The sequence below is a fragment of the Hippoglossus hippoglossus genome, chromosome 11 (assembly GCF_009819705.1).
Source record: "Hippoglossus hippoglossus isolate fHipHip1 chromosome 11, fHipHip1.pri, whole genome shotgun sequence".
NCBI lineage: Eukaryota > Metazoa > Chordata > Actinopteri > Pleuronectiformes > Pleuronectidae > Hippoglossus > Hippoglossus hippoglossus.
In genome coordinates this window covers 7,424,083-7,451,702 of record NC_047161.1, presented here as the reverse complement: position 1 = coordinate 7,451,702, position 27,620 = coordinate 7,424,083, and the positions used below count along the sequence as shown (strand labels likewise).

Below are 27,620 nucleotides of genomic sequence, written 5' to 3'. Positions count from 1 at the left end.
ACATATGCACATTATGGAAGATTGGGTTTGCGAAATGATATATTAGACATTCATGGGGGACTTCACTTTAACAACGTGTGTTTAGGGTTGAGTTGTGGCTCAAATACACTAAAACAAACAAATTTCTTCATGCACCAAAGCTGGTAGTATTAGTCTTGTTCCAAATGGACCATAGCTTGTTCCCAGACGGCTGCTGAATACTGCAACGTGAGCAGAGCACCAGTACCCTCGCTGCAACTCCAGATCTGTTTGGTTAGCGGTTTCCACATCAGGCGAAGAAGCTTGGGAGTCTCAGTTGGAGCAGACGAAACCTGTAGCTTCCTCAAAACAACACGGGTGTCCTGCTGCACTGTGGTTTCAGGTGCTTATTGTGTATCACCGTCACCAGCGGTGTCAAGTCCTTGCTTTCTTTTCTCACTGCAAACAAAACGGTCCAATCAAGCTACATCCTCCAAACTCAGATGAAGTAAACATGGAGGTGCACTGGAACTAGTCTATGGAAGTAAAGTGAAAAGCTGCAGGACAAAATTTGAAAAAGTTAACCGTCCATTTAGACCAGAAACCTCTTCTATGTGTAAGGAGGAGTTTCACATTTTAGGGACAAAGCTTATTTTCTTTCTTGCTGAGAGTTATATGGGTGCTGAAGGGGGGGGGGGGTTTAGTCAAATAAATGAGTTTGAATTCTTATCCCACGCAGGATTTTGGAAAGTCACAGCAACAATCATCAGTAATGTGTTTGTCTGGCTAAACGTTTGTTGAAGTGATCAAACCACACTGCTGCTCCCGTCTTTTATAAGTAATACTCTGCTTCATTCTGTCCCTTTGCCCCTCCCTCAACATCTTAGCCTTTCTTCATACAACACACTCACTTAACAGCAGATCTGGCTTTGAATCCTGAGCCTTGATCCTGTGTGTAGATAACCCATTTCCTATTAGTGTGAAGGTTTTGTACACAAACCTGAGCGAAAGCGGGAGAGAGATGAAAGAAAAGAGCGAGCGAGTACGAGTTCCCACCTCTGATCGCAGCACAAGACTGTGTGTTTATGCTGGTGTGTGTGTTTGTCGTCTCACTTACATCAGTGCCATCAATAGCCTCCCTTATCTCCACCAGATCTTACACACACAGACACACTTGTTGCAGCTATAAATGCTGTTGTGTTGTTAGAAGCTGGTTGGAGACACAGTATTCGGCAGCTGAGGGACAACCGGACCAGTCGTGGCCTGTTTGCATTTTTTACAACGTTTTTGGATGCAACAAACATTTCGAAATGTGATTTGTGTAAAGATCCTGCACGGTGGGACTCAAGACTGGTAGGTGCTCACTTTCCAGCTGGGTAAAAACTACTACAGTTGTTCAGTTGTAGGCTCCTAATTGTTTGATTCTCTCTGAACTTCTGCCTCAGATCACAGAGATCAGGAGAAAGTGACAGTATTTCTAGGAAAAACAGATAGTAGTGATAATGGAGTAATGATATTGATTACTCTGCAGTGCAATAGATCAATGTTAACGGGAAATCTGCAGGCCAGCGAGTACGTGTGTGTGGATCAGCAACACAGCTGCATGCATGCCTGGTTGTTTTCTAGTGGTGGAGGATGGTTATCAAAGTCAATATCAGATGGCTGTACTCTATTTAGCCCTGGCTTTGAGTTAGAGGACACACACACACACACACACACACACACACACACACACACACACACACACACACACACACACACACACACACACACACACACACACACACACAGCAGTGAGAGAGATTGTCAATAATACAAAAGACTTTCCACTCTGTTTGCTTGCTCTCCTGTCGTCCCTCCTCTTTATTTCTCACTTGTTTCTCCTCCAAAATAATTTTACCCTTATCTTCTTCCCTCTTTTGGTTTCCATTTTCACTCGTATCTTGAGCTTGTATTTGGTTCCAGGTGGTTAAACCCATCACTCACAATCAAAAGAAATCAGTGTGTGTGTGTGTGTGCAAAGATGCATGACATTTTTATCACGTAGTGGCTCCAACTGAAAAAATTGTTATTGGCTTTGGAATCAGTCGCTCATAAAATAACCATAAGGCCCATTTAGTATCTGTTAAGGTGCCTTAAGTCAATCTTCCTCAGCAGACATGGTTGTTATTCTTTCATCAAATACTGAAGTAGAAGGAGAAAACTTTTAATTGAATCTCAAATTCAAAGAAAAGTTTATGCCGCTTAGAAAATATTACATTTGTACATGTGTGGCTCTATTTAAGACCATGATCTAAAGTGAATGGTGCAAATGCATTCAGGGTTTTAATAGCTTCTAGACAAAAGCACAAAGGGTCCTCGTGCTGGGTGCATGGAGCGAAAGGGTAGCATGCTCTTTATTACCTCCGCCAAGGAGACTATGTTTCATCAGCGTTCGTTTGTTGGATTGTAAGCAGGGTTACACAGAGGTATGCACTGTCTGAGTTTGTTTCGCTTGCAATAAACCAATCAGAGCGCTGTTCTGCAGTCTGATGTGCTTGTACCTTGGTGGATTTCTATTAGAGTGGGGGATTTGCCAGATAGTAATATAAAAGTAAAAAAAATATATATATCATGACTCCACGCCCTTGACTCAGCTGTGCCATGTTGTGCCTCTTGCATGAGACCAGGTTTTTTGTTGGTCGGTTGTGCAACCGCTTTCTGCTGCCTCAGGATAATGCACCGACAACACACCTGACCACGCCTCGTTTTAAAAACAATGGGCTAATTTGCACTCAGATGCTGGTGCAAGTGCATTTACAATTGCACCAGCATCGATGTGGGTGTTGGATGGGGAAATTACCACTGCGTAGATCTGAAACTAGCAAAGACACTTTAACAGAGAGCTTCTGCAGCCTGATCACTGGGCAAAGTGCGTTTCCTTAGGACGGTTGTGTGAAGCAAAATAAAAGCTACATAATAGCCACTAAATGGACCTTGTGGTAAGATTGTTTTAGTTCATTTTTAAAACTCATGGGAACATAAAAATCATCTATTGGAGTTTAGAGAAGAAGCTGTTAGTGTGAAAGAGGCTTGCAATACGCTTAAAACAAATACTGTGTTACATTACCCAAGTGAATGGGGAAAACTACTTTGATAATACCTCTTTTGTCAAATTTAAAAAAAAAAAAAAAAAAAAAAAAAAAAAAAAAAACCTGAACCCACTTCCTTGTTTCCACTGGCATCTTTTCATTCCTCCCAGTCCTCCACGGCTAAATTTACTGTTAAAGGTCCCCTGTGGTCACTGTTCTTTATATAGAAAACAACTGTCCTAAATCAGACGTTCCTACCCTCTTGTACCTGCTGCCGCTGAAGTCAGCACAGAACAGTGAGCTGGTGTTTCTCAGAAGCTTGTGGTGGTGTGAAATCCTGCTTATAAATCAGTTCAAGTGTGAAGAATGTTCTCGTCCTCCAAAGTGCAAACACAGCCAGACGGACGCAGCCAGCACCAGCATGAGCCAAATCTCGTCCTCTGAAAAACACAATGCAGATACTTAATGAAGTTGTCGTCAGGCCTATTAACTTGCTCAATTATTTCTTTCTCCATTCTTGTAGAGATTTGGACCAGCAGCCTGCTTCTCCTTTATCTCGGCCTGATACTAATTCAGATTATCTCTTAAAGCCTTTTGTGCATTTACTGATATTTCTCATATCTTTCCAATCACAGTTAACTACAGAATGCACTGAATGTTATGATGAAGGTTAGATTTCCCTTCAGGGCAGAATGAGTCTCAAATTAGATAGCATGAAAAGCTTGAACAAATTTAGCTTAACCACACTCCGGAGCTGTTTGGCCGCCTGTGGTTAATTTTAATACTCCCATCAGCGAGTTGTTTTCTGATGAAGCAAATGCACTTCGAGCCAAACGTTCAGAGAACCAACTGCAGCACGTCATTGAGGTTTCTTTCCTCAAAGTTTTTCCCAAAGTCATTTCATCCTGCACTTTGCAATCAGGTGATGAAATTTCACTCTTAAAGCATCTTTTTGGGTTTCCTCCAATCAGTGTTCCCATCTTTACTGAGTCATCCACTTTGCTTTGTGGATCTTGGCTGCCTTTTACGTCTCTTTGTTGGCAAAAGCACGCACCACATCCAGTTCTGACCGGTAGTCTCTACAAAGTGCAGTCATTGTATCGTGCATTAAAGTATACAAATGTGACAAGTGAAAACATTGTGATGACTGATTGAGTCACAGCAGCGCAACTAAAGAGGCTCCTTCAAATGCAGACGACAAATGTGTCCTTCCACAACCGAGCAACGAAGGATCCAACGGGTGGAAACTTCCTGGGCCAAACTATCCCAGGATTGATTGTGCATCGTTGACAAAGCTAATGAGCTAGCTATCTGGGTGGCTGAACCGCAGCAAGTGCACTCGCTTAAGGTAGCTAACGATGCAACTGTCAGAGCAGGACAAGCTGGTGATGCAAATAGCAAATCCTCAGTAGACCAAACCGTCCCAGCCCTCACTCTCCTCATTGCTCTCGAAGATGACGGCCCCTGAATTGGAACATAACAAGTCTGTATTGTGAAGAGAGCGCTGTTCTCATGCTCATTTCTGCATTAGATGTTTTTAATGTTAAGAAAACTATCAAATCTCCACATTTGAGATGCTGGAACTGATGGATCTTTGGCATTAACTTAGTATGACCTTCTGTTGACTAATAATAACTGTTCTGGATGTGAACATGCGAGTGTCACAGAGGCCGAGGCACAGAGGCCGTACACACAGACAAGTAGTCAGGTATCGAGGTTGAAAGGGGAGAGAAGATATCTGGCTGTGGGCCAGTAGAGTCGTTAACGCTTTTAGTAGTGCTGCACTCAGGGTAATGGACACACACACACACACACACACACACACACACACACACACACACACACACACTTTAGAGCAGATTTCTCAGCAGCCATAGAATAAAGAGGGTTCAACAGAATTCAAAATAAAAGCAAAGTTATCACAGACAGACTTTGAAAGTAAAGACCGGCTGCAGGACTCAAAACCCTAATTCTGTGCCACCGCTGCTGCACAAAGAACTGTTCACCTGTTGATTCAAAGTTCAGTGAAGCTCGACTCTGTGCACAGAACCCCGAACTGGATTTGTTGTTGTTGTTGCTGTTGTGGTGAATATGCTGTTGTCGGTCACTTTCGTTGATGAGTCTCAGTCGCTGTGAAAGAACGCTAGTCGGCTATTTCTTCCAATTTTACTGATATTAAACGTATTGTGTGTCCAAATCGCACCAAATTCGACACAGCGCCTCCTTGGGCCCTAAACAATACACAGGCCAAGTGTGAAGTGGATATGATGAACAGTTCTAGAGATATGCGATCCACATACAGATGGATGACATGGAGTCATCACACACATCTACTGACCTGTCTCTCATTCTCAAATAGACTGTTTGTTTTCATCCTTCAGAAGTTGTTTACAGATTTGGTAAACCAGTTGGATGCAGTCTGGTTTGTCCACAGCCAAAAAACTGTTTTTTCATTCCCGCCCTGATCTGACAGAAAAACAACATGAAGGAGAAGGAACAGAAAAAGGAGGCACTTGACTTTGATCTTGGTTTTAACTTCTCATATAATAGCTTTTTTATTACTAATGGGAGGGGGAGGCTGGTTTTCAGCAGCTAGACAACAGGAGATTATAGAGAACAAGAAGTTCCTCTGTGATTAAAGCAGCAGCGAGCCAGAGCAATGCTGCGGCAAAAAGTTCATCAAAAATGTTGCTCTGGCAACAATATCAAGAGTTATTTCTGTAACGTATCATCACTGCTGCAGAGCGTGTTTGTTTGCATGATAATTATAACATGTATTTGTACAAAGTTGTTTGACAGATTGGGGCTATTTGACTTAAATGTTGACAGCTAGAGTGTGTGTTTGTGAGGCGCTGCAGTTTGTTGTTGCTGATTTCAGTTGGCCTTTATCAGCAACAAACGTGTGCATGTGGGAGGTGTGTGCGTGCGTGTGTGCGTGCATGTGTGCGCTGTGTTCGCTGTGCAGTGGAATATTCCATTAGATGTATGATCAGGGTTGCCATCTTTAAGGTCCTTAGCATTCCTGAACTGGTCAGTGCAGGCAGTGTTAATTATCTTGGCTCATTGTCAACGTGCCACTGTGATGATGAGGTGTTGTATTGGCACATCAGCGTTTTGTTGTTAATGTGCTAAGACGGTATGAAGGGATGGGAGTGGTTAGTTATGGGGCCATTATTGTTGCAAACCTATTGACAAATGTGAGTCTCAATCCGTCTGTGTTTGATGAGATTTGTGAATGTGTACAGGGATCTGCAAATCTGTATTTAGAATGTATGCAATTACAGATTTGTCTACACATTTACAGATATGAATACACTTTCAAATCTGAATATATATTTGAAGATGTTTTCTTTTCACATTTTCAAATCCTATAACACACACACATTCTAAATACAGATTTGCAGATATCTGTACACATTCACGAATTTGATGAAACACAGACGGATTGAGACTCACTTTTGTCAATAGTTTTGATACAATAAAGGCCCCATAGTTAGTGTGTCCTCAGTGAGGTTAGAACTGATTGAGAGGCATGTTCAGGTTTTTCATTTTGTGTTGATCAGAGAGGTGAAGCTGTAATGTGTCAGACCGGGTCACACTGATTGCCTGGAAAGAAGCGTGCGTGCACACACACACATGCACAAATAGTGAGATACATAAAGCAGATCTATATCATCTTTTTTTTCTTTCTTCTATCTCCTGGTTGGCGTGCAGCTCCCTTTTGGGTAAAGGCCTCAGGGGACTGTAAAGGATAGGGTACACACCCACAAACACTCGCACACACGCATACAAATACATACACACCCAGTCCCTCCAAAAGAGGGCAGGCCCCCCCCTGAGGTTAGAAAGACACGATGCAACTGGGGGGTGCTGTAATGTGATGTTGGGTGGGGGGGTACTGTAGTCAGAGGGGGCCCAGATGAGGTGTGTGTGTGTGTGTGTGTGTGTGTGTGTGTGTGTGTGTGTGTGTGTGTGTGTGTGTGTGTGTGTGTGTGTGTGTGTGTGTGTGTGTGTGTGTGTGTGTGTGTGTGTGTGTGTGTGTGTGTGTGTGTGGCGAGTGCTACACACAGCTAGCAACGTGACTCCGGTGTAGAACTAGGCCAAGGCTGCTGTCAGCAGCTTGTCAAAACCTCAAAGTATCTAGCTTCAAACTTTCAGACCTGCAGTAGTTGAAACAGATTTTTTACTTCAGGGGTCTGTGATTATCATTTGTCTTCGGGGCTACTCATGAAAAAAATATGGGTGAGTATCTTACGTAAACATGATACTATATTTATGAGATACGAGACACAACGTTGACATCAACTATCTAGACATGCACAGATCGGCAGACCTGAAGGATTAAACTGTGTGTGTGTGTGGTTTAAAAAACAATAACTGTGTTAGAAACTGTACATATCATAGTGTTTTTATAAAGCTCTGGTCGTCTTTGACTTTGTGCTACTTCAGCACTTGCAAAAAAACTTGCAAACCAGTTTCCTAGTTTGCATAACTACCTTAAAATGCAGAGAACTCTCACGCAAACCCTGCTTTTGAAAACTGGATTGAGCAACAGAGAACAGGTTCGTTCATTTTGAATGAGTTCATTTAAATGAGTTCATGTAGATGATCCTGTCATGTGCTAATTCTATCGTGACCTTTGGGCAAGTTCTGCCATAAGACTGTCAGGTTTTGATGGGTCATTGTTCAAAAACCATAATAATTGGATGAACTTTAATAGCATAAAATGTATGTTGTAGTTATAATTCAAGACTAGTTAATTGATATTTTTCAGTAAATTCATCACATGTAAAAAGTGGCTCATGTTACTTTGTTTTGTCCTGGTCCTTGAACCTGTGTTTCTGAAACCCCTCAAAATAGACCCGCGCCCCAGTTTGTGACTCTTAACCTTCAGGACCTTTTACCACCGGCAACTTTAGTCTGTCAGAAAGTCTCCTGAAAGTACGATGAAGTACAACTACAAGTTCAGAGTTTAGTTCAGGATTAAGGTTCCCAACATTTACCAGATTTCTTTACTTGAACTAAACTCTGAATTTGTAATTGAAGCAAATTAATCAGTACCAGTAAAACACTTACTTGTTCATACTGGTACTTGAATGTAAGTACATAAGAACCTCACTCTGAACATCAGCAGAAGGGGAAGGTGGTTGACATGTCAGCAGGTACAACCCACCAAAGATCAATAGAGAACCTGTGGAGAGGCTCGACTTCAAATACCTTGTCGTATCCAGCACTGAGAACTGATCCTCCACTTTGTCTTGATCTGCGCAAATATTGAGTGCGTTCTCTTTAGGCCTATGTCCCCTTCCACCAAGTTTTATAGAAATACATATTTTGTAGATTTTGCATAACTCTGCTGACCAACCAAGAAACGGGAAACATAACCTCCTTGGTGGAGGTAAAAATCAAGACAGGTTCTACCACCAACAGCTGTAGAAGTTCAAGGATTCAACCTCCCAACAGGCAGCCTCCCCGCCTGGTATCAATGCTGGTACGTTCAGCTAAACGCAGCACCCAGACCCCTACACCAGGAGTGTGAGAGCCCAAAAACCCCATGAGGAGACACTTCACCCCCCCCCCCCCCCCCCCCCAACAATGAACTGTTTAGACTTCTGAGGTCAGGCAGACGCCTCTGCAGTCACATGGCCAAAGCCGAATGACTGAAGAGGAGTTTCTATCCTCAGGTCCTCAACCCACACGTCTTAATGTAACAAACGTCCACACATACATAAACACTCAATACTGAGCACATATTGCATGATTGTTTCTGCCGCTGTCACTTTTACCTGCACACCAGGTCATTTTAGCTGGTAGATTTGATAAGATTAAGATGTGTGGTAAGATTTGCACGTATATTTATACTTGTAAATATATACATTTAAATGCATACATCAATCTAATAATGCACCAGTACTTTTTTATTTACATCTATTTGACTCCAGTTTATCTTCCCCCTCTGATACTCTTGCACAGTAACTGAGCATCTCTTTCATTCCACTGCATGTTTTGCTCTGTGCATGTGACAAAGACTTGGAACCTTGAATATCTTGCCTTATCATTTCCTCACGTTGCAGGCCATCTTGCTACACATCATCTGAGCACGTGTGGAGTACAAGCTAGTATTGCTGTTGACGTCGTGAGACCCAATTTCGGCCTTCACAAAATTTTGAAAGCACAGAAATAGTTTGTAAGATATGATGGTATTGAATATGAGGCGTTCATGTGTTATCCCAGAGAGGTTACCAGCACTGCTCAGCTTGTAGCCACGTTGTGCATTGCAAATAAGTTAACTTAGATATTTTTATCATTACATATATGTAGCAGTTACATAAAATCAGATTAACTTAATAGAGAAATCTTGCTAATATTGTTTTATTGCCGTTCTATTTGCTAACTTAAAGCTGACGAATACTTGACATGAACTTTTTTCCCGCATGCTGCTCGTGAATATGATCTTAATAACATTAAGTGTATTTAAATCTGCCTGCTGGCTTGTTTAATGTGGTGGAGCAGTCATATTTAGATTTACTGGGATTACTCTTGAATAATATTGACGTATCTACTTCCTCATGGAAATCCAACATGATATATACCTGCATGAATCAGAATCAATCAAGAAATCAAGTATTTCCAGGGAGAAAGTTGACCAGTGTGTTTGAGAGAGTGCACGTATGTGAACAGCGGGTGTGTTATGTCACATTTCATACCAGCCCATATACTGATATAAGCCCTGTGTTATGAGTAAGGGATTTGTCATTGATGCTGGTGCACGTTGATTCACATGTGCACCCCCCACCCTGCACTCTCTGCACTGCAGCAGCACTGCACCATAATGCACATATCCAGTCCCTGTTTACCTCTCTCTCTCTCTCTCTCTCTCCCCCTCTTTCTCTGCTTATCTCTGCCATCTGCTTCCCAGCAGCTGGGAATATGCTTATTTTTCATGGGAGTATTATCAGCTGCATGGGAATACTGAAGTGTTTGTGTGAAAGTGCGGCTTTGCGAAGCAGCCCGTGTGTTTACATGTTTCTGCTCTGTGGGTGCAGACGTCCTAAAACTGTCTCCTGCTCGTCCAAAATGTGAAAAAGGGAAACAGAGTGTGACTAAAGGCATGAGAGTCTCTGTGGTTCCAGTCAGACCGATGAAGACACATCTGTCAGTGACACACACGTACACAAACACACGCTGGCCGCTCGTCATTTGCTTCACAGTTGCCATCCGGCCAAAAATACTTCTATACACACACACAGTACCAGGCGTTGCAATGATGCAGACTCATCATGAGCGAAGGAAAAGCAGCTTCTTGTTACACCGGGAGATGACTGAACTGAAATGAACTCGCTTGATCATTAATAGAGGGTTTCACACACTGAGGAACATCTTATCGCTCCCAGCAGCACTTTATAAAATCAGATTATGTTATTTCCCCCCATCTTATCTGCCTCTGAAGTGAATCCATATCATCTACCTGAAGGGGTTTCTTGGATTTCATAGGTGATCAGTGTGACAAATACCTAATTTTAACCTGATAAAGCACCAAATCAGGTCATTGGGTCTGTCCTGAAAAATATTTCTCAGTAACAAAATCCTCCCCTCTTTATTTTAAGTTACTGTATCGCGCTTTCCCTCCTTTATACACACACAAATGCACATAAACGTCCATAGGTCCCATCAGTATGTGAACTTGATCCTATAAGGTCGTCAGCCTTGTAATTTATATCAACCTCTATATGGGTCATGGCTGTGTTATTTGTCATGTTCGTGGTGTGTTCACGTGCCTCGCTGGTGTGTGACACCCTATCTCTTGTCCAGATTCAGCCTGATCAGATAGTGTCGGGGACTCCAGAGAAACAGTAGCACACAGAAAAAGGGTTGGAAAAGTTCCAGCAGCGGTAACGTCATGAGCAATCATGAATATATTGCAGTCTAAGATCACATACACTCAGAGATATGTGTGTTGACCCTACACAAAGTATCAGTTGTTGTAATGATGTAGACTCTTCTTCTTCTTGTTACACCGGGAGCAGATTGAACTGAATTGAACTGGCTGTGATGGTTATTAGAGGGTTTCACAGAGTGGAGATCATCGCTCCCAGCAGCAGCTCATAAAATCACATTCATTTACTCTCCCCCTCATTTGTGCTTCTGGTGTGAAAATATCTGATCTATCTTTGGGTATGGGTAATTTGGGGTTTATATTTGGAGGTGTTTCCTGTGATTAACAAATACGCCATTGGACAAACCCAGATTTCTTTGCTTTAAAAAAGACATATGAAGCTTTTTTTAGTCTTTAGTGTGTTTTATTGGGTTTGTGTTTTGTAAATTATCAAGGGTAAAAAGCCCAAAGTCCATAAAAGCACCGAAGGGAGAACGTACTTCTCCTGAAGCTCTTTTAACGCCTCGCCAGTTGTCGATACTTCCAGGACATTGTGATGTAACAGGCAATCAAAATGCCTCACATTTGCATAATGAGCCCATGTTTTTCTACGATCAGTAGTCTGCAGAAATGGCTAATGTCAACAGGGTGGTCACGAGAGCATCCAGAGCAAGTGAAGCATTTTTCACCGCTCATTTACACATTGACGGTACGTTTCACACATGAGACCTGCAGCAGAAACAAGGCCATCTGTTCTCTGACCTGCATGGGAGAAGGAGAAGAAGAAGCGGCAGAGAAATAGATGAAATGAGAGAGACTGAGCTGAGCCCTGATTTCATGCCTGTGTCACAGGTAATCTGGTCTGTGGCACAAGAATAAACGCGCACTGAAATAGACCAGGCTGACGTGTTTTTAGTCTGTGTGTTGTTGTTCTGCGAGTCACAGGAGACGGCCAACTCTTAATTTGTCTCTGACCTTGAACTTTACAGGCATCTCCTATGCCTCGCTCTCATTCTTGTTTTCCTCTCGTCTTCTGTGCCTTCACCTTGTTTTCTTCGTCCAGTTTGTGACAGTATAGTTTTCCAAATACTTTTTTCGCTCCTCCCATCATCATTCATGCTTCTCCTCACCTTCCTCCACCCTACTTCCTCCTTTTTTGTCATCTTCCCTGTCTTTCCCCTCCATTTACTCTACTCCAGCCCCATCTACTCCCTCTTTTCTTCAGCTTCCCTTTCCTCTATCTCTCTCCTCTCTCTCACGTGAGACTGTATTTTGTTTATGTTGTCTCCCAGAACGGCTGAGACGTAATCCTATACCAGCTGAGCTCATGTTACAGACACACACACTTTGCATTAACACACAGAGACAATGGTACAGCTGACTGGTGCTGCAAATGTACGGAACATATAATCAGATAGCACTCAACGCTTTGTGTGTGTGTCTGTGTCTGGGTGTGTTATATAGGACTGAGAATTACAGATGCAGGCCAGATAGTGCTGTCAGCTGAGAGAACAAGGTGTGTGACTGGATTGCAGCACAGACACTTGTTTAATTTGACCCATTTTTCGGTCTTAAAATCACTCTAATGTTCATTATATGCATTCATTTAGATAGAAGCACTCAAAGCTGGTGGGTTATCCTTTAGCTCTTCTAACTTTCAAAACAGCCTCGAACTAATTTCACTGTCGGAGTAGTTTAAACAAATCGCTCAAAAAGGTTTGAAATGGATTTAGCTCCTTTTTAATTTCAGTCTGAACCTTGATGCGTGTTTTTTTTTTTTTTACATTTCTTTGTTTTTGACGACTCTTCTGGCTCATTGTCCTCATGGTTTTTCCACTTTCACAAATATGAGCCTCGTTCAAAGCGCAACACACTTGATCTATGATGCCAACAATGCTATATGTTATGTTGTCCAACACTCAAAGACTACACCAGTAACTTGTAGTAATATTTAGGCCATTGCCTTCACTAGGAAGTGTAAAAATTAAGCTGCATGATCCATTTTCTTCAGTAAATGTGTGGTAATGACAGAACAGATTTTTATCACAACACCATTGGTGCCACCAAAAGGTTTCTTGGCAAAATCTTGGCGGTTACAGACACCAGAAAATCAAATTGGGTCAAAGAGGAAACCGAGTAGTAGACTCTGAAGTTGCTGGAGTAAGGTGCAGCCAACAGAGGGGTGTACGTTTGGCTGTTAAACTCAAACAAACAGGCCCCCGGCTTTTCTCTAAACATGTATGTTTGCTGGATGCAATTAGCTGTTTGTTATTCGAACAAATGTTTTTGTAATGTGATATTGTAAACTATGTAATGCAAAAGAAAATACCAGAGGGTGAAAAAAAATACGCATTAGATGTTGACACAACTTCCACGTTTGTTTATACATTGTCTGCGAAGTTACCCACAGTATTTTATGGTCGGAAGCCACCTGGCTCACTTGAAATAGGATATTTATTACCTCCGCAAACAAAGTTATATTTTCACCTCTGTCTGTCTGTTTGTTGGTTGGTTATTTTGTTGGTCAGCAGGATGACGCAAAAACTCCTGAACCGATTTTCTTCAAACTTGGTGGAAACACGGAACATGGTTCAAGATAGAAACCATTAAATCTTGTGGGAATATCATGAGTGTATCCTAAATGGCAATGGAGACTTGTGAGAGCATTGGAAATGGAGAGGAGAGATGAAGAGAGGAGTGAGAGAGAATAAGAACCAGGAAAAGAAAGAAATGTTTGACCTTTGTACTTCCATCTGTCCATTTGTCATCTTTCCTTCTCTTCCTCTTCAAACTCTCCCCTCCCTCCATGTCTACTTCCTCACACTCTCCACCTGTTCCAACCCGACATCCATCCTTCCTTACCTCCCTCCTTTCCCAACTCCTCTCCTTCCTCCCTTTTTCTCTCATTTTGTTTTCTTCCCTTCGCCTCTCCCTAAGAGGCTTGATGAGGGTCTTAGTGCTGTTTTTAGTGTGCGTGTGTGTTTGTGTGTCGTTCACGTGGCAAGCATTAGTGCACGCTGGGTGTGACGAAATGTGGCGTCGCCATGGGTTCTAATCCAGCGGCCCCGCTGCATGCAAAACAAACGCACTTTGGAATTCAACTCTGTGGGAAATCGTAACGAACATCCATGCAGTGTTTTACTCTCTCTCTCTCTCTCTCTCGGGCGTGTTAGTCGCCAAAGGGCTTCACTACTTGTACTCCTCTGTCTCTTTCTCTCCTTTTTTTTTTTTCAGTCTACATTTCTCTCATTTCTTCCCACCACACACAAGCCCTCTGTTTTGAAACAGAAGCTCAGTTTGAAAACGTTTCACTTCATAAAACACAATTGCGCTCTTTCATCCTTCACATTTTCAATTCACATTTTCTCTCTGATTCTGATGGTGTCAGGACCTGGGTTTTGATGTTGAATGTCCTTTTCCTTGTTAGTTACTAACCTCAGGAGGTTTTTGCACTTAAGGTGACTGTGCCATTAACAAAATACCAAACATCCTTGAGTTTCTAGAAAGAGAAGCTATTTCTAGAATTTAATAACCCCATAATAATATTAATAATCCCCAATATTAACAAGATTAAATATGTGCATAACGGTCAGAGTTTTTCAACGGGACAATTGATTTCTCAGCATAATCACAACTTTGTTTCTGTTGAGTATTTACTCTTATGGTCATCACCTCAATTGTATTTGAGGTCAGGGTTAAGCTTCAGATGTGCACATCTCAAAATCAAGGCAAATTTGCGTGTAAGTACAGTTATTGTGTATTGGGCTCTGAGCGAAATATGTCTGTGAACTACAACTCAATACTGTGCCTGCAGACCCTCTGGTGTACCATGGAGTAAAGCATGGGAAATTAGTCCAGCAATAAAAGCTCTGCGAAAAACTGTGAAAAAGAGCTGCTAAATTTTGTTATTGATGTGCTAGAAGAAGGCATTGAATGTAGAAAACGAGGAAAGTATAATACAGTAAGCTAAATACATTTTTAAATACATTTAATGTCATTAGAAACACAGAAAAAACATGGACTGGCAACTGCTCTGGACTGCAGATCTTCCTAAAGCAGCATTGATGGAGCAATTAAGGGAAGAACACTGACCCTATACCCTCTGACTCCCAGTTGGCAATTCCAATTTTTTTCCAGCGTTAATGTGCATCACCTACCCAGGACCAGAACATCTTGTACCTGAACTAGATATTTTAGATATGAACCCAGGAAAATGCCCTGAGACTTTGGTCTGGACATTTTTTCCAAACTTTTCCTTACAAGTTTGAAGAACACAGCAGGAGTTTATCCGGGTCAGACACGCTCACAACGTTAGGAAGTGGAACTGCCCCATATGAGAAACGACTTTGACATGCCCACTCCTTCGGTGTGAATTTTCCGGACATTTTCCTGCTCTATCCTCACAAGGGCTCAATTTGGCATTTAGCGGACATTTTGTGAGGGGGGCTGGCAGGAACGTTCCTGGGGCAACTGAGTCTGACATTTGAGTTCTCACATAAATCCCCCTTCGGAAAAAACTTCAGGAAAAGTCCAGAGTTCAGTGCATGTCTGAAAGCTGCTTAAATAACTCTGCATCTAGTATGTAACACCTGAGAAACTTGCATTGCAGCATTGCTTTGTGTATATGCAACAACACATCTTTTAAAGTGAAATTGTTGTGACTCATTCATGTTCTTTTTCTCTTTTTCTCCTTCTCTTCTCAACCAACTCCAATCTCCTCCTGACCAATGGGACACTCCTCACCTACTCGTTGCGTTCCGGTTGCCGCTGTCTTCCTTCAGATTGATCAGCCAATCGATGGGGATTTTCAGAGGAGCTCCGCCCACCATCGCTGCCTGCCCTCCTCCTGCCCCCTCCCCCCGCGCCCCCACCCTCTCCGTCATCCAGCCCTCCATACACAAAATGACTCTGGAACTCACTGAATGGTCTTCTATATGGATTTTCACTGCTTGTAATAGACAGTAAGAAAAAAAAAAGAAAAGAGGGAGACAACCTCAATGACAAAAAAGCCATAAACACACACACCACACACACGCACAGACACACACACACACACCACACCACAGACACGCATACACAAACACACCACTGGCATACACAAACAGGCATGAAAACACTGACATACCAACATACGCATTGAAGCTTACAGAGTTTGCCAGGCATGCTCTCACCTGACAACACACTCACAAAGAAGCAAACGCACAAACTCCCGCTTGGAATGTACCGCAAACTCTACCTGTGAAAATTCTGCTGCTTCCTTTTTATTTTTGGGGATTTTTTGGAAAGCTGATTTTTGTGATTCTTCTTTTTCCCCACTCAGTGGAGAAAACGAGGCGGCAAGAGGAGGATTTAAACAAAACGCCTTGAATTTGAAGTGTTTTTGGACAACTTAGGACAAATGATTGCTGATTGACTCTTTTGTTTTCTGTATTTTAGCAGATCAGGAAATTGAGATTTGTGTTGGGTGTATTGATAATAGTTTATTTTTTAAATTTAGATAGATTTCATGACCTAGCGTGCTGGGACATGATCTGTTATTCTTGTCGTATTAGCAATTGATCACTTCACCAACACCTTTTTAATAGGTAATAACTAGCAAGTTACAACGACAGGCGAGTTGTAGCATGTAAAGATTGTAATTCAGTTACTTCCAGGAAGTCATTACTAGTTTTTAGAGTAACTACAACCTTGATCTACAAAGTAGTTTGTGGAAGTAGGGAAGTGGTTGTTTTTTCTTTGGTAGTTCTCAGATTTTTCAAGGGGTGCGCTTGTTTTCTTGTTGCGTGCATGCTTACCGCCATGCCTCCTCAGAACACAGAGGCTGACGCTATGCAGGTCGGATCTCTGGTTGGCGGTGTCAACGACAAAAATTCCTCTGCATCGGGATTGGACGGGGAGAATGGAGGAACCGGAGGCAAGGCGGATGGATCGGGAGGAGGCGGGGGAGGAACCCGTGGTGGTGGGGAGGAGGTGGCGAGCGAAGAATCGATAGAAGGCATCACCATGAAAAGATGGTTGATGCACGGAGCTGTGATGTTTGGCCGGGAGTTCTGCTACGCCATGGAGACGGCGCTGGTGACGCCCGTGCTGCTGCAGATTGGTGAGTAAAGGATCCACAAACCTTCAATCAATCAAATGTTATTTGTATAAGCCATATTCACAAATCACAATTCGTCTCATAGGGCTTAACAAGGTGCAACATCCTCTGTCCTTAACACTATTAACCATAACGGGGGGTAAGGGATGCAATAGGTGCTGCCTGTCACTGAATGCATCAACAAATCAACAGTATTTACAACATTGATTAGAAGAAAAAGCACAATGTATTTACATAAAAATCCAGTTGCATCACATGTAAGCAAAGATTAGCACAGAACTTTAAAAACGGCATTAGTCGAGTGTTCAGTGCCAAAAGAAAGGGAACCAAACTAATGATTCTCAGTCAGGAGAATCATTGCATCCATACCAATAGAAACAAGGAGTATTATTTAGAATGAACAGAAGCTGTAAACTAGTGTGTGGGAACAAGAAGTCTATTTAGTCCTGATGTTGTTCCGGAATAGAGGAAGACACCTTGGCAGTTAAAATGTCCCACCTCCTTCAACCTTCTGAGATGGAACGTCCACTGGTTCTGCCCTGCAGGAGATTAATGAGTTTGAACTGTGATTCGCGCACGCACGCACACTGACCTCAAGTTGCACAGCGCGTACTCTCATTTACACCCAGCATCATCATTGACAGTCTTTGAGTATATGCCAAGTCCAATTTTATCTGGAGTACACTGGAGCCCATACAGAAGGCTCTGAGGGTTTGAGGAGTAAAAAGGAGGAGAGGAAGGAAGAAGAGAACGAGCGGAAGAAGAGGAGAGTGAGAAATGGCAGGAGTAAGACAGAGATTAAAGGCTGAAGCAGCAGTAACCTTATTTATAATTTAAAGTCACTTCCCTTGGAATTACCCCACCCCCTCAACCCCATCGGCGTTCTTTTCTATTCAGATCTCACCTTCCCCCTCAGCGATGTCGAGTGATCTCTTAGCTTACATAACCAAGGCGACATGAGTGGCAGGTCGCTCTGTGGCCACCGTGACTTCTGGCCGGCTCCCCAAGGATGAGCTACCCCAGGGAACCAGGCTTTGAGAGACTGGATTCCAAAGGACGATGCTAAGATTGGTCAGATTTTGGAAGTAAAAGAGATTCATGTTTAATTCAGAATCTAAATATCTAAGGGACAGATTTTAATCCCCCAAAAAATAAAGCTTTTACCATAACTGTCATGACCAAATTTAAAGTTTTTCTCCTGTGGCAGTATCGGAGAAGGGGAGTTTCTGTTTTTCCTTTTTTATTCTAATTATAGCCCTGATTTAGCTGTTCTAACCTATTTTGTTACATCAGGACATGTCTGAGCTCCTCTTAGTGCGATTCTGGAACTGATGAGAGGTACAACTGCTACAGATTAATCAACTGAAATGGATAAAACCAAAGCAGACAGGGTGGTGAATTTGGTGTCTCGATGAGATTCATCACTGATATGGAGAGTTAATCCTGTCAAGTCTGCCCTTTTCACTGCTTTTCCTTTTACCCTTTAAACTGATCGTGGGTACAGAGGCTTGTTTTCCATCCAACTGAATTATGTAGTGGGTTTCACAAAGTTGTGCCTAGATCTCAAACATGATAATGCTGTCGAGCTGCATCACTGTGCCTGATACACGATAAAAGTCCGTAGATCTGTTCAGATTACAGCCAATGTTAAGCAACTTAGTTGACTGTCACAAAGCATTCAGCACCAAGTGTGTTGTGAGAAAACAATACTGACACCATTTCATCAACATTAGCCTTTTTTCATTTTGTCCTTCTTGTCACCTGAATGATTTTAGTCAAATCATATCTCTCCTTTTAGCTCCTCTCCAACCACTTAGGGACAAATTTGGCTCATTTCCCAAAACTCCGTCGATCTGTCCGTCCGTCTGTTCATCTATACATCTATACATACATCTATACATACATCTATACATACATAGCAGTTGAATGCTTCACTGTTTTCACCAGCTAGTCCCTAACTTCTGCTTTTCCAGCTGGACAAGTAGCATTTAGTCCATTTATCAAAACTTATTTGTTAAAAATAATTTCCTACTGTGGCTGGAAACAATGTTAATAACAGGTAATCATAAAATTAAGGGTTGTAAAAACAAAACATTGCACTGACAGAGCCTAAACATAGCTGTAGGGAGTTGAGGCTGAGAATAGTTCAGTGTGAAAACCTATGGAATGATTGGTGTATTCCCATTGCAACCTGATGATCACTATGGATGCATAGATGTAACCTGGCAAAACAGCCATGTTGCCAATTTGTCACTGTGGCCATTGGCCACAAGGGCAACAAAGATGTCCCTTGTGGCCTAAAACCCTTTCTGCATAAAACACCATTGCAACAGTGTCGTCAGGACCATTGCAACACAGTTAAAAAGCTGTTGAAAGATAAGAACCTCTGGGTGACCAACAGTTGTTATCCACGTCAAACCCGCTAGATTTACCAACCTTTACCATCTTTTTCAATCATAACCAATATTGCCACAAAGGTACGTTTTGCATCAACCCCCGATCTGGTTAAAGTTCCATATGCTGGGGACTGACTTCAGCTACTAGAATTAGCTGGATAGCTGATAAGCCGGCGGGCTGGCTGGCCATAAGTGAAACCATTGTGTGTGCAAACCCCCAACACTGGGGTCAGAGAGGGAGTGTGCGTGCATGTGTTTGCACAGCAGATAGTCCGGTCAAGGAGCCCATATTTGCCCAACCTAGAGAAAGGAAAGAAACTTCTACCTTACAAGGTCTTCTTTGTGTAGCTCTTTTCTGTTCCGTCTCTGAAATCCTGGCTGCAGCCACTCATATGAGGACACAGGACTTTTCTATAGGGACACAGGTTGTAGTTGTCTGGCTGATTATATTTTATCTACATTTTCATTAAGCAAGTTGGACCCAGTCTGTTTAAGTCTGGCCCAGGTGGTGCTGACTATTGTATTGATCCTATACTGTCGTTTACCTCGGAGTTTACGGTCCTTGTTGTTGTCTTTCCATCTATCATCTCAAATGTAGCATTATTCCTATATGTCTTTACTTGCTTTAACATAAACTAGCAAGGCACCTGTTTTCAGTATATCTATTTATTTTGTAGCCTGGGTCTTGACCTCTGGATCACTGCTCACAAGTCTGGTGTGTTCAGCAATTCAAATAAGTGTGGTGTAGTTCCCACTGATGATTAAGGCAGAGTGATATAACCATGTCAGCAATATCATGTGACGATAAAAAACGTAGATCATTTTATGTTATGCTCTGTCGTTTAATTGGTTTTGCTGTAAACTTTACTCTTTATTTTTTGTCAGAGGGAAAGTGCTTTGCGTTCTTCGACAGAATTTAGATGTCAGATTTGAAGTTTGCATGAATGCAAAACAAACAAACATGGAGGAAAGCACATGAAACAGAACAGAAGGACTCTGACCAGCCAAGAGAAAACGAGGAGCTCATACCTAAATGACAGACTCGAATATCTCTAAACTCTTCCACAGTGTGAAGAGAGTCTAGAGATTAGAGCCCAAAAAGTAGTTTGGTGCTAAAAAAAAAAAAACCTGACCCAGACGTAGCATGAGGCTTTCCCCCAGCAACTCATCATATGGCAAATGTAATGTATCAATAATCTAGGGTTAGGGTATATATGTCAGAAAATATTGATGGTAGTCACTAATCACCCATGATTGACATAAATTCTCAGAGCATTTAAGATCTGGTCCCACCTTGAGTTGTCACACACGTGTACAGATGTTAGTCCTTTTGATTTATTCTTCAAGTCACCCTCAGTAGGAGCATCACCTAATTTTTTAATGCAGCTAAGTGAGATAAAGGTGAATGAGTGATCCAGCCAGTCATAGGAAAAAGGGATTAAAAGAAATGAAAGGACTTTGAAAGGAGAAAATGAAACAAAGGGGAGGTGATGAGTGCAGATGGCGTTTTAAGTACTTTGTTTGGAACGTGGTACATTACATAACAAGCTTTCTCAGAACTGAGCTCTCAGTGACAGAAAACAAAATGTTCAAGTATCATTATGTTCCCTGAAGATAAATCTGAAGGGATAAGGCTGTAAACAAATTGAGAATTTGTTGCTTCTTCATTGACTACTGAAGGTTCAACCGCTCCTTATACACAGCAAGGACCGTAGGGTTGTTGGGCGATTTATCTGGCAAAGGGTTTCTCTCTCTTCTCTCTTCACGTCTAACCACATTAGTCGGGTTGGGTATCAGGAGCAGCACAATCTGAAGTCGAACCAAAGGTTTTCTTTTTCACGATTAGTCTTGTTTATTACTAGTCTGTTTATATCTGTACCTGCAGAAGCAGCAACGTGGTACCTAACACTGTCCTGGGTCGGCAGCTCTGCAACAGTGTTATCCTGCTCTGAAGGCCTTCTTGGCTTTACTAAAGGAGATTACTACAATCCAAGAGGAAGTGCCCCTCTGTTCATTCATATTCTGTGGCTGGAAGCCTTGGCCGACTGTATTAGCGTCTATATTTCATTCGAGTTCCTTGGCTAAGCGTCCCTTTCCTTTGAAACACCACGTGATATTATAATTTGCACACCACTACAGAGCGTGTTAATGTAAGAACCAATCACAGGTCCGAACCAAAACCTTTCTCGTGACTCATGCATGACCATACGAGAGCCCTGCTCAAAACTCTATCAGTAACCGTTTGCCAAATCATTTGTGAAATGTGACACCAGTTGTAAGCAGCCACGGATCATCTTTGTAAAAGTGGACCAACTTAATTGCTCTTCACATGTAGCGCTGAATAGTAGCTTTCATGTTCACACATTATTCAAAGAGTTTGGCAAGATTTTATTTACTATCACACTACAACTCACTATTTTAACGTCAGTTTATTACAAAATACCATCTTGTTTTACCGTTCGGTAGCTTTAGCGACATTTATTGTTTAGCGTAATACCAATATTCTTTGTGTTTTCTACTGCTTTCTTTAGCATGCTAAGCTAACATCAATATCTAACTTAAATCTGTCTCCTTTAAAATTTTAGCCACGTTTTAAACAATTTTTTTTTTTTTACTGTATCCTTCAACTAAATGAAGACTCCCTGCTATTTGTTGCGTAACCAACCAGGTTGATCTTGCGTTGTTATTGCTAGCATGCCAGGTGACCTAATCCACTGAGTGATCCCATCATGTTAGCTGGTCTAATCTAGCAGATGACCTTGCAGACAGTGGAGTTATATAAATGACTTACTCGATGTCACACAGTGACTAATCACCATAATCGGACCGAGTCATTCATGGGACAGACGAGATAGAGGACAGAGCAGGTGGACGAATCAAGTGTGTTTTGGAAATCGGTGCATAGTTGAGACAGGTTGAAGTTGTGGTCATTTATTAAGGGGCAGATAAAACAAGTGGAGGGGGGAAAAGAAAAACATCCATGTCGAGAAAAGGTGACAAGTGAGACTAAGGAGCCACTGACGGTCTTGCGAGTGCGAAGCCCTTAAACCAATGTCCAGGCTTCAGTTATCTTTGTACACGTCTGTGTCTCTGCAGAGAGCGAGACAGTGACATCAGACTAGTCACTTATTTAAAGCTTTCCTATTTATAACCCTTTATATAATCGCTGCAGTAACTTCTTTCATTTATTAATGTTATCACTGTGCACACACAGAGAGACAAAAGGGTTTTAGACGGGGTTGTTTGTGATCATTACCGGCATTACAGGGCGAGGTTATGGGTGTATTGCTGTGGCAGTGAAAGACAAGGCAAACAGCAACACAAAGATGCAATGTCTGATGGCAGTGGTTCCCAACATGTGGCCCGTGGACCATAAGGGGGCTGTGCAATAATCCGAGCTGTGGTGCACGTTACATTCATGTGTGTTTTGTTTGTGGTTGGCATTTTCCAGAGTCAGCGAACACTTAAGTCCTTAAGACAAAGCCATGTTATGTGCACCGATATGACTGTGCATATTTTCCCATGCAACAGGCGATAAGCAAAGTATTTGGAGGCTATTAGTGTAAGATATGTGAAGAATGCAGAACAGAATGTGACTGTGTGTGCGGTGTATTTGTTTGTCAGCACATTGCTCCCCTCCCCCACCCTCCAGGGAGGAGAAGTCATCAAAAACAAACCACCACCACCAGCGGTCTCAGGTGATGACGAGGGACAAAGAAACATCAGGGGAAGCAAATTTTTTTTAAACAAAGGCGACAACAAACTGTTATTTTCACTATACTCTCCGGATTTTTATTTCGATAACTCAAGAGTTTAGTTAATCATTTGCTGTCTTTGTGGGCTGCAGGGAAACAGAAGCTTAGGGTCAAATACAAAGCACGTAAGCACATAAATATAAAGTGAAATGAGTCAAAAGTTTATTTAAAATTGAGTTAAATCATAAAATAATTCAAAATCATTAGAAAAAGATAAAAAGGTAAAATAATTAAGATCACTGACTTGATCCTGTACTGAATCTGCAGTTATGTCACATTTTAGCATTCGCCATTATCTTGTAGTTGTGCCTTATTGCCACAGTGGGTGCTGTTCTTCAAAAGAATATTGACTCATCCTGATCCAGAGCGATGAGAGTGAAAACATTATCATCAAAGATTAATTATATATGATCATTATTGTATATATATATATATATATAAACATATATTCAAATCGATACTATCTAATTATTATCTAAAACAAAGTGCAAAAGTAAGTGAACAAGAACAATTGCATCGTCTAGCCCCAACACAGGGCGCAAATAGAATGAGCTTTCAATAAATAAAGGCAATTATGTTTTATTAATGGATTCTGTATGTATGAGCTGAACTACACTATAGCCAGTCAGTTGAACCAGTTATAAAACCTAACGAAACATGCACTTAAATGCACAACAGGCTGAGCAAGGACACCAGGATTGGCTAATGGCTGGCCTCAGGGTGTGTGTGTGTGTGTGTGTGTGTGTGTGTGTGTGTGTGTGTGTGTGTGTGTGTGTGTGTGTGTGTGTGTGTGTGTGTGTGTGTGTGTGTGTGTGTGTGTGTGTGTGTGTGTGTGTGTGTGTGTGTGTGTGTGTGTGTGTGTGTGTAAAGGGCAATTTAAAAACATCTGTCCGTCATCTACATTGATTTTGACAGTACATGAATGACAAGACGGATGGATGAACACTGACAGATTAATCGTGTACAGACAAATATTCGGTTAAAAAGGTGAATGCACAATGCAGTTCTATCATTAGGCAGGCAACACTGCAACTGGCTATAAGGTTAATTTTAGGGTAGAAAACAAAGTCAGGTTTCAGCCATGTTTATTCATGTCGGTGCGCCTCTGGCCAGGTATCAGTTGCAGCCTGAGAAGTTGGGTCTGTACATCCTACTCTCGTAAACACAATAATCTACGTATACCATGAGGGAATTTCTTCAAAATTGGTGCAAAGGTTAACTTGGACTAGGTCAAAGGTTAAATGGCACTTACTTATAGCACTTTGTAGTTTGGTTTTCTTGAAGAAGCACTAAGTGCATTCAACCATGAATTGCAAGTGGCTTTGGATAAAAGCCTCAGCTAAATGAAATGTAATGTAATGTTAAGTTCACTATGACTGCACCCGACTCCTTTTTTGCATTCAATCAAAAAAAAAAAAAGGTGCTGATTATGACTCAATTTCAGGCAAATGTTGTTGAGGTTAGAATGACAATGATGAAGTGATGACATTTAATATTCAAAAGGCCAAAGGTTGACTTTGCTGTTGACAACTGCAGAAACACTTTATTTAACACGATAACTCAGGAACAGAAGGAGAGATTGTGATCATATTTGCTGCAGCTTGACTTAGTGGGAAGGCAAACAACCGTGAGGCGATAACTGTAGTTTGCTTTAGTTATTATTAACATATAAACACAATAACACAGAATTTCAGTGTATGTACTTTTAGTTTAACTTGGAAATGTGGGTAGGAAAACCAATGGTACTTCCCTTTTCTCCTTAAACTGAATCCACAAGTGATTTGTACCAGTGTGGCTTAAGGAGTTGATATCTTGAGTTTCTGTTTAAAAATGTGGAAATTAAAGTAATCCCCCAATAATTTTTTTTAAAGAATTTGTTGTAACCAACTAGATTTAATGGAAAATCTTCATGCAGGTGCCGAGAAATTGTGTTTAATACACAACCCGAAGAAACCAAAATCATACACGGACATTATAATAGAGAAATGGTAGCTTTATTTCTAATTTGATTAACATCCGCCAGGGAAGCGTCCTAATTTGTAATCTCACGTATTACCAACCATATTTTTAATTTGTCCTGACATTTTCAATTGTCAGCTGCATCCTTCTAATTTAATCTAACCTGCTGTACTTGTGGTTACACAGGAACCAAGTGATCACCGCTGATTGGCTTTATCGATCACTTCTGTGATAGCGAAAGGGCATTTGGTTATGCAGTGAGCCCACTGTGTGGGATAGGTCAGTCACAGACGCACGCCCGCCTCCCTGCTGCCAGTCACATCTGGTTTCTATATTAATGTGACTGGCAGACGGTAGAGGCATTAAAACGGTACACGATGTATACACTTAAATGAGCCAGATTTTACACTTTCAACTACTTTCTCAGTATCAGTCTCTCCTTCTGTCTGCCTCTCTCTCTCTCTCTCTCCCAGTAGGAGGTCAGTTTACTGCAGTGGTGTTACATAACTCTGCTGACTAGAGGCAGCTGTGTGTGTGTGTGTGTGTGCGAGTGAATACACGCCGGCTTCATGCAATTTTAATGACACCTTTTACGTAGAGAGGAATCCTTGGTGGGGTGTTTTTGCACAGCCAGTGTGGATATGGCACGTTTCTTCTTGTATTGATGGCTCTAAAACCAGTTTGTAAACCTGTATTTTTTGTGCACATTCCCTGGCCCTGCAGCATGTGTGTTAAACAGGAATGTTGGGGTTGGGATAGGTTCAGTGCAATTATTTAAAATTATATCTAAAGCAGCATGAAGCTCATTTCATTCCCTGGTGGTGTTTTATCATGATTGTTCTGCCTTGATTGGATTTCTGCTGCACACAGCCATACGTCACTCAGTATTTCACTCAAGCAGGCACTTTGTTAATGATGACCTTGGCTGTGCAGCCTGCGTATACTTTGTGTCTGGGTGCTGGAGACTGTGTGTGCCTGTTGTGTGATTGATGCTCACACCATCACTGGCTGCTGGGAAAGCTCTATGACTCACTCCTTTCTTCCCTCACTTTATTACCCTTGTGAGCATAGATGTTGGCTGAAGCTGCAGTTAGCATATAGCACAAGCTGCTACTTTCTTATTTTCTGTTATCGTAGCATTTTGGTCACTAGAGTTTGCAAAAATCTGCCTGGTGATCTGTGTCGGTGAGAAAGATATTTGCTCCACATTTACTGTACAATTCTGGAACTCTTAATTCTCTGAACTAGTAATTTAGTTTTACAACTTCGAGTCACAGCCGATTAAGATTTCACTGAGCTCACAGAAAAGTAACAGTTGTATGTGTTGTGTTGTGATAACCGTAGCTTCTGAGCAAATGAGTTGTGCAGGTCTACTTTGTATTAAACTAAACTGAAGAAGTTTTCAGAGTCCTGGCGATCTGATCGGTGTGTTCTCTTGCTGATGCCCAATGATGAAGGTAGACAAAGCAGGCTAAGGGCACAAAAGGAAACTAAGTAAACTATGAATTGAAATAAAATTTCTCTCCAAATATGCACACACATTTTTGCTGATGACAAACAAACCTTTAACAGCATCAGAGTTCAATGACTTGGATATAATTCAAGACACCTGCCCGAGGTACTGATCCCTTTGTCCTCCATGTTTGCACATGTTAAAGGTGATGGACAGTCCCTTTATGCAAAGAACAATACAAAAGCAATCTAGCTGCAGGCACAGATGGGCCTCGAGTCCTCATTGTTGGCACAAAACCTTCATCCAGATTCTTATCAATTATAAAATATTCATGTTAATATTTTAGACCGGTCCCAAAGACCATCTGTCATGAACTACTTTTCTTTTTTTCCCCTTCCCTCAGTTTTATACACCTGACTCAGTTCATATGTTTTGTTCAGAAACACCTGCTTCCTCTTTTCCTTTCCTCATGCTCTGTCTCGCACCCTCTCGCTCTCACCCTCCTTCCTTCCTGCCCACTTTCTCCCTTCTCGACCTCTGCCCCACTCTCATTTTCACACCGTTTCTTTGGCTCTTTTCGGAGACACTCGTCATTTTTCTTGTGGTTTTCTCACGCCAGCGCAGGATATGAAAGGATTGTTTTGTGTTTATGGGAGAATGGGCATGGGAGGGATGGGAAAAAGGGAAAAAAGGAGAAGAGAGGTGTCGGGGAAAGAAGGAGAGAATGAAGCTGAAGTTTGTTTGTGTTTTTGGAAGAGAAGGTCAGATTGGTTGATTTTTACAATTGTGAGTTTATGAGAGTTTGTGGAGGAGGGGAAGATAGAGAGAGGGATGGAAAGATGAGATTTGTTTATTGGGCATGAGATGTGAAGTAGTAACAATTAATAATAATAAATGTAGCACTTCATTCTTTCAAAAACTATTTTGCCTGAGAAATATCACGAAAATAATTGAATGACGGATAATATTGACAATATTAAATATATTATAATCGTTTTGTAAACAAATTCCAGGCCTGTCTCTCGACTCTATAGCTTATTTCAGACTTGAACTCT

At 41.7% G+C, this 27,620-nt stretch overlaps 1 protein-coding gene across 4 annotated transcripts in view; it reads left to right on the top strand.

Moving 5' to 3' along the window:
• Positions 1 to 27,620, top strand: part of LOC117770868 (solute carrier family 45 member 4) — a 45,087-nt gene that overhangs the window by 2,770 nt on the left and 14,697 nt on the right. For 2 of the 4 annotated variants that reach the window (XM_034600649.1, XM_034600648.1), the window contains exon 3: positions 15,687 to 17,005. In XM_034600649.1, coding sequence (XP_034456540.1) covers positions 16,693 to 17,005 — 313 coding nt within the window. In that variant the 5' untranslated portion in view covers positions 15,687 to 16,692. Of the gene's footprint in view, positions 1 to 6,048; positions 6,101 to 15,686; positions 17,006 to 27,620 lie in introns of those variants that run through there. The other 2 variants (XM_034600650.1, XM_034600651.1) reach the window with 2 other exon arrangements.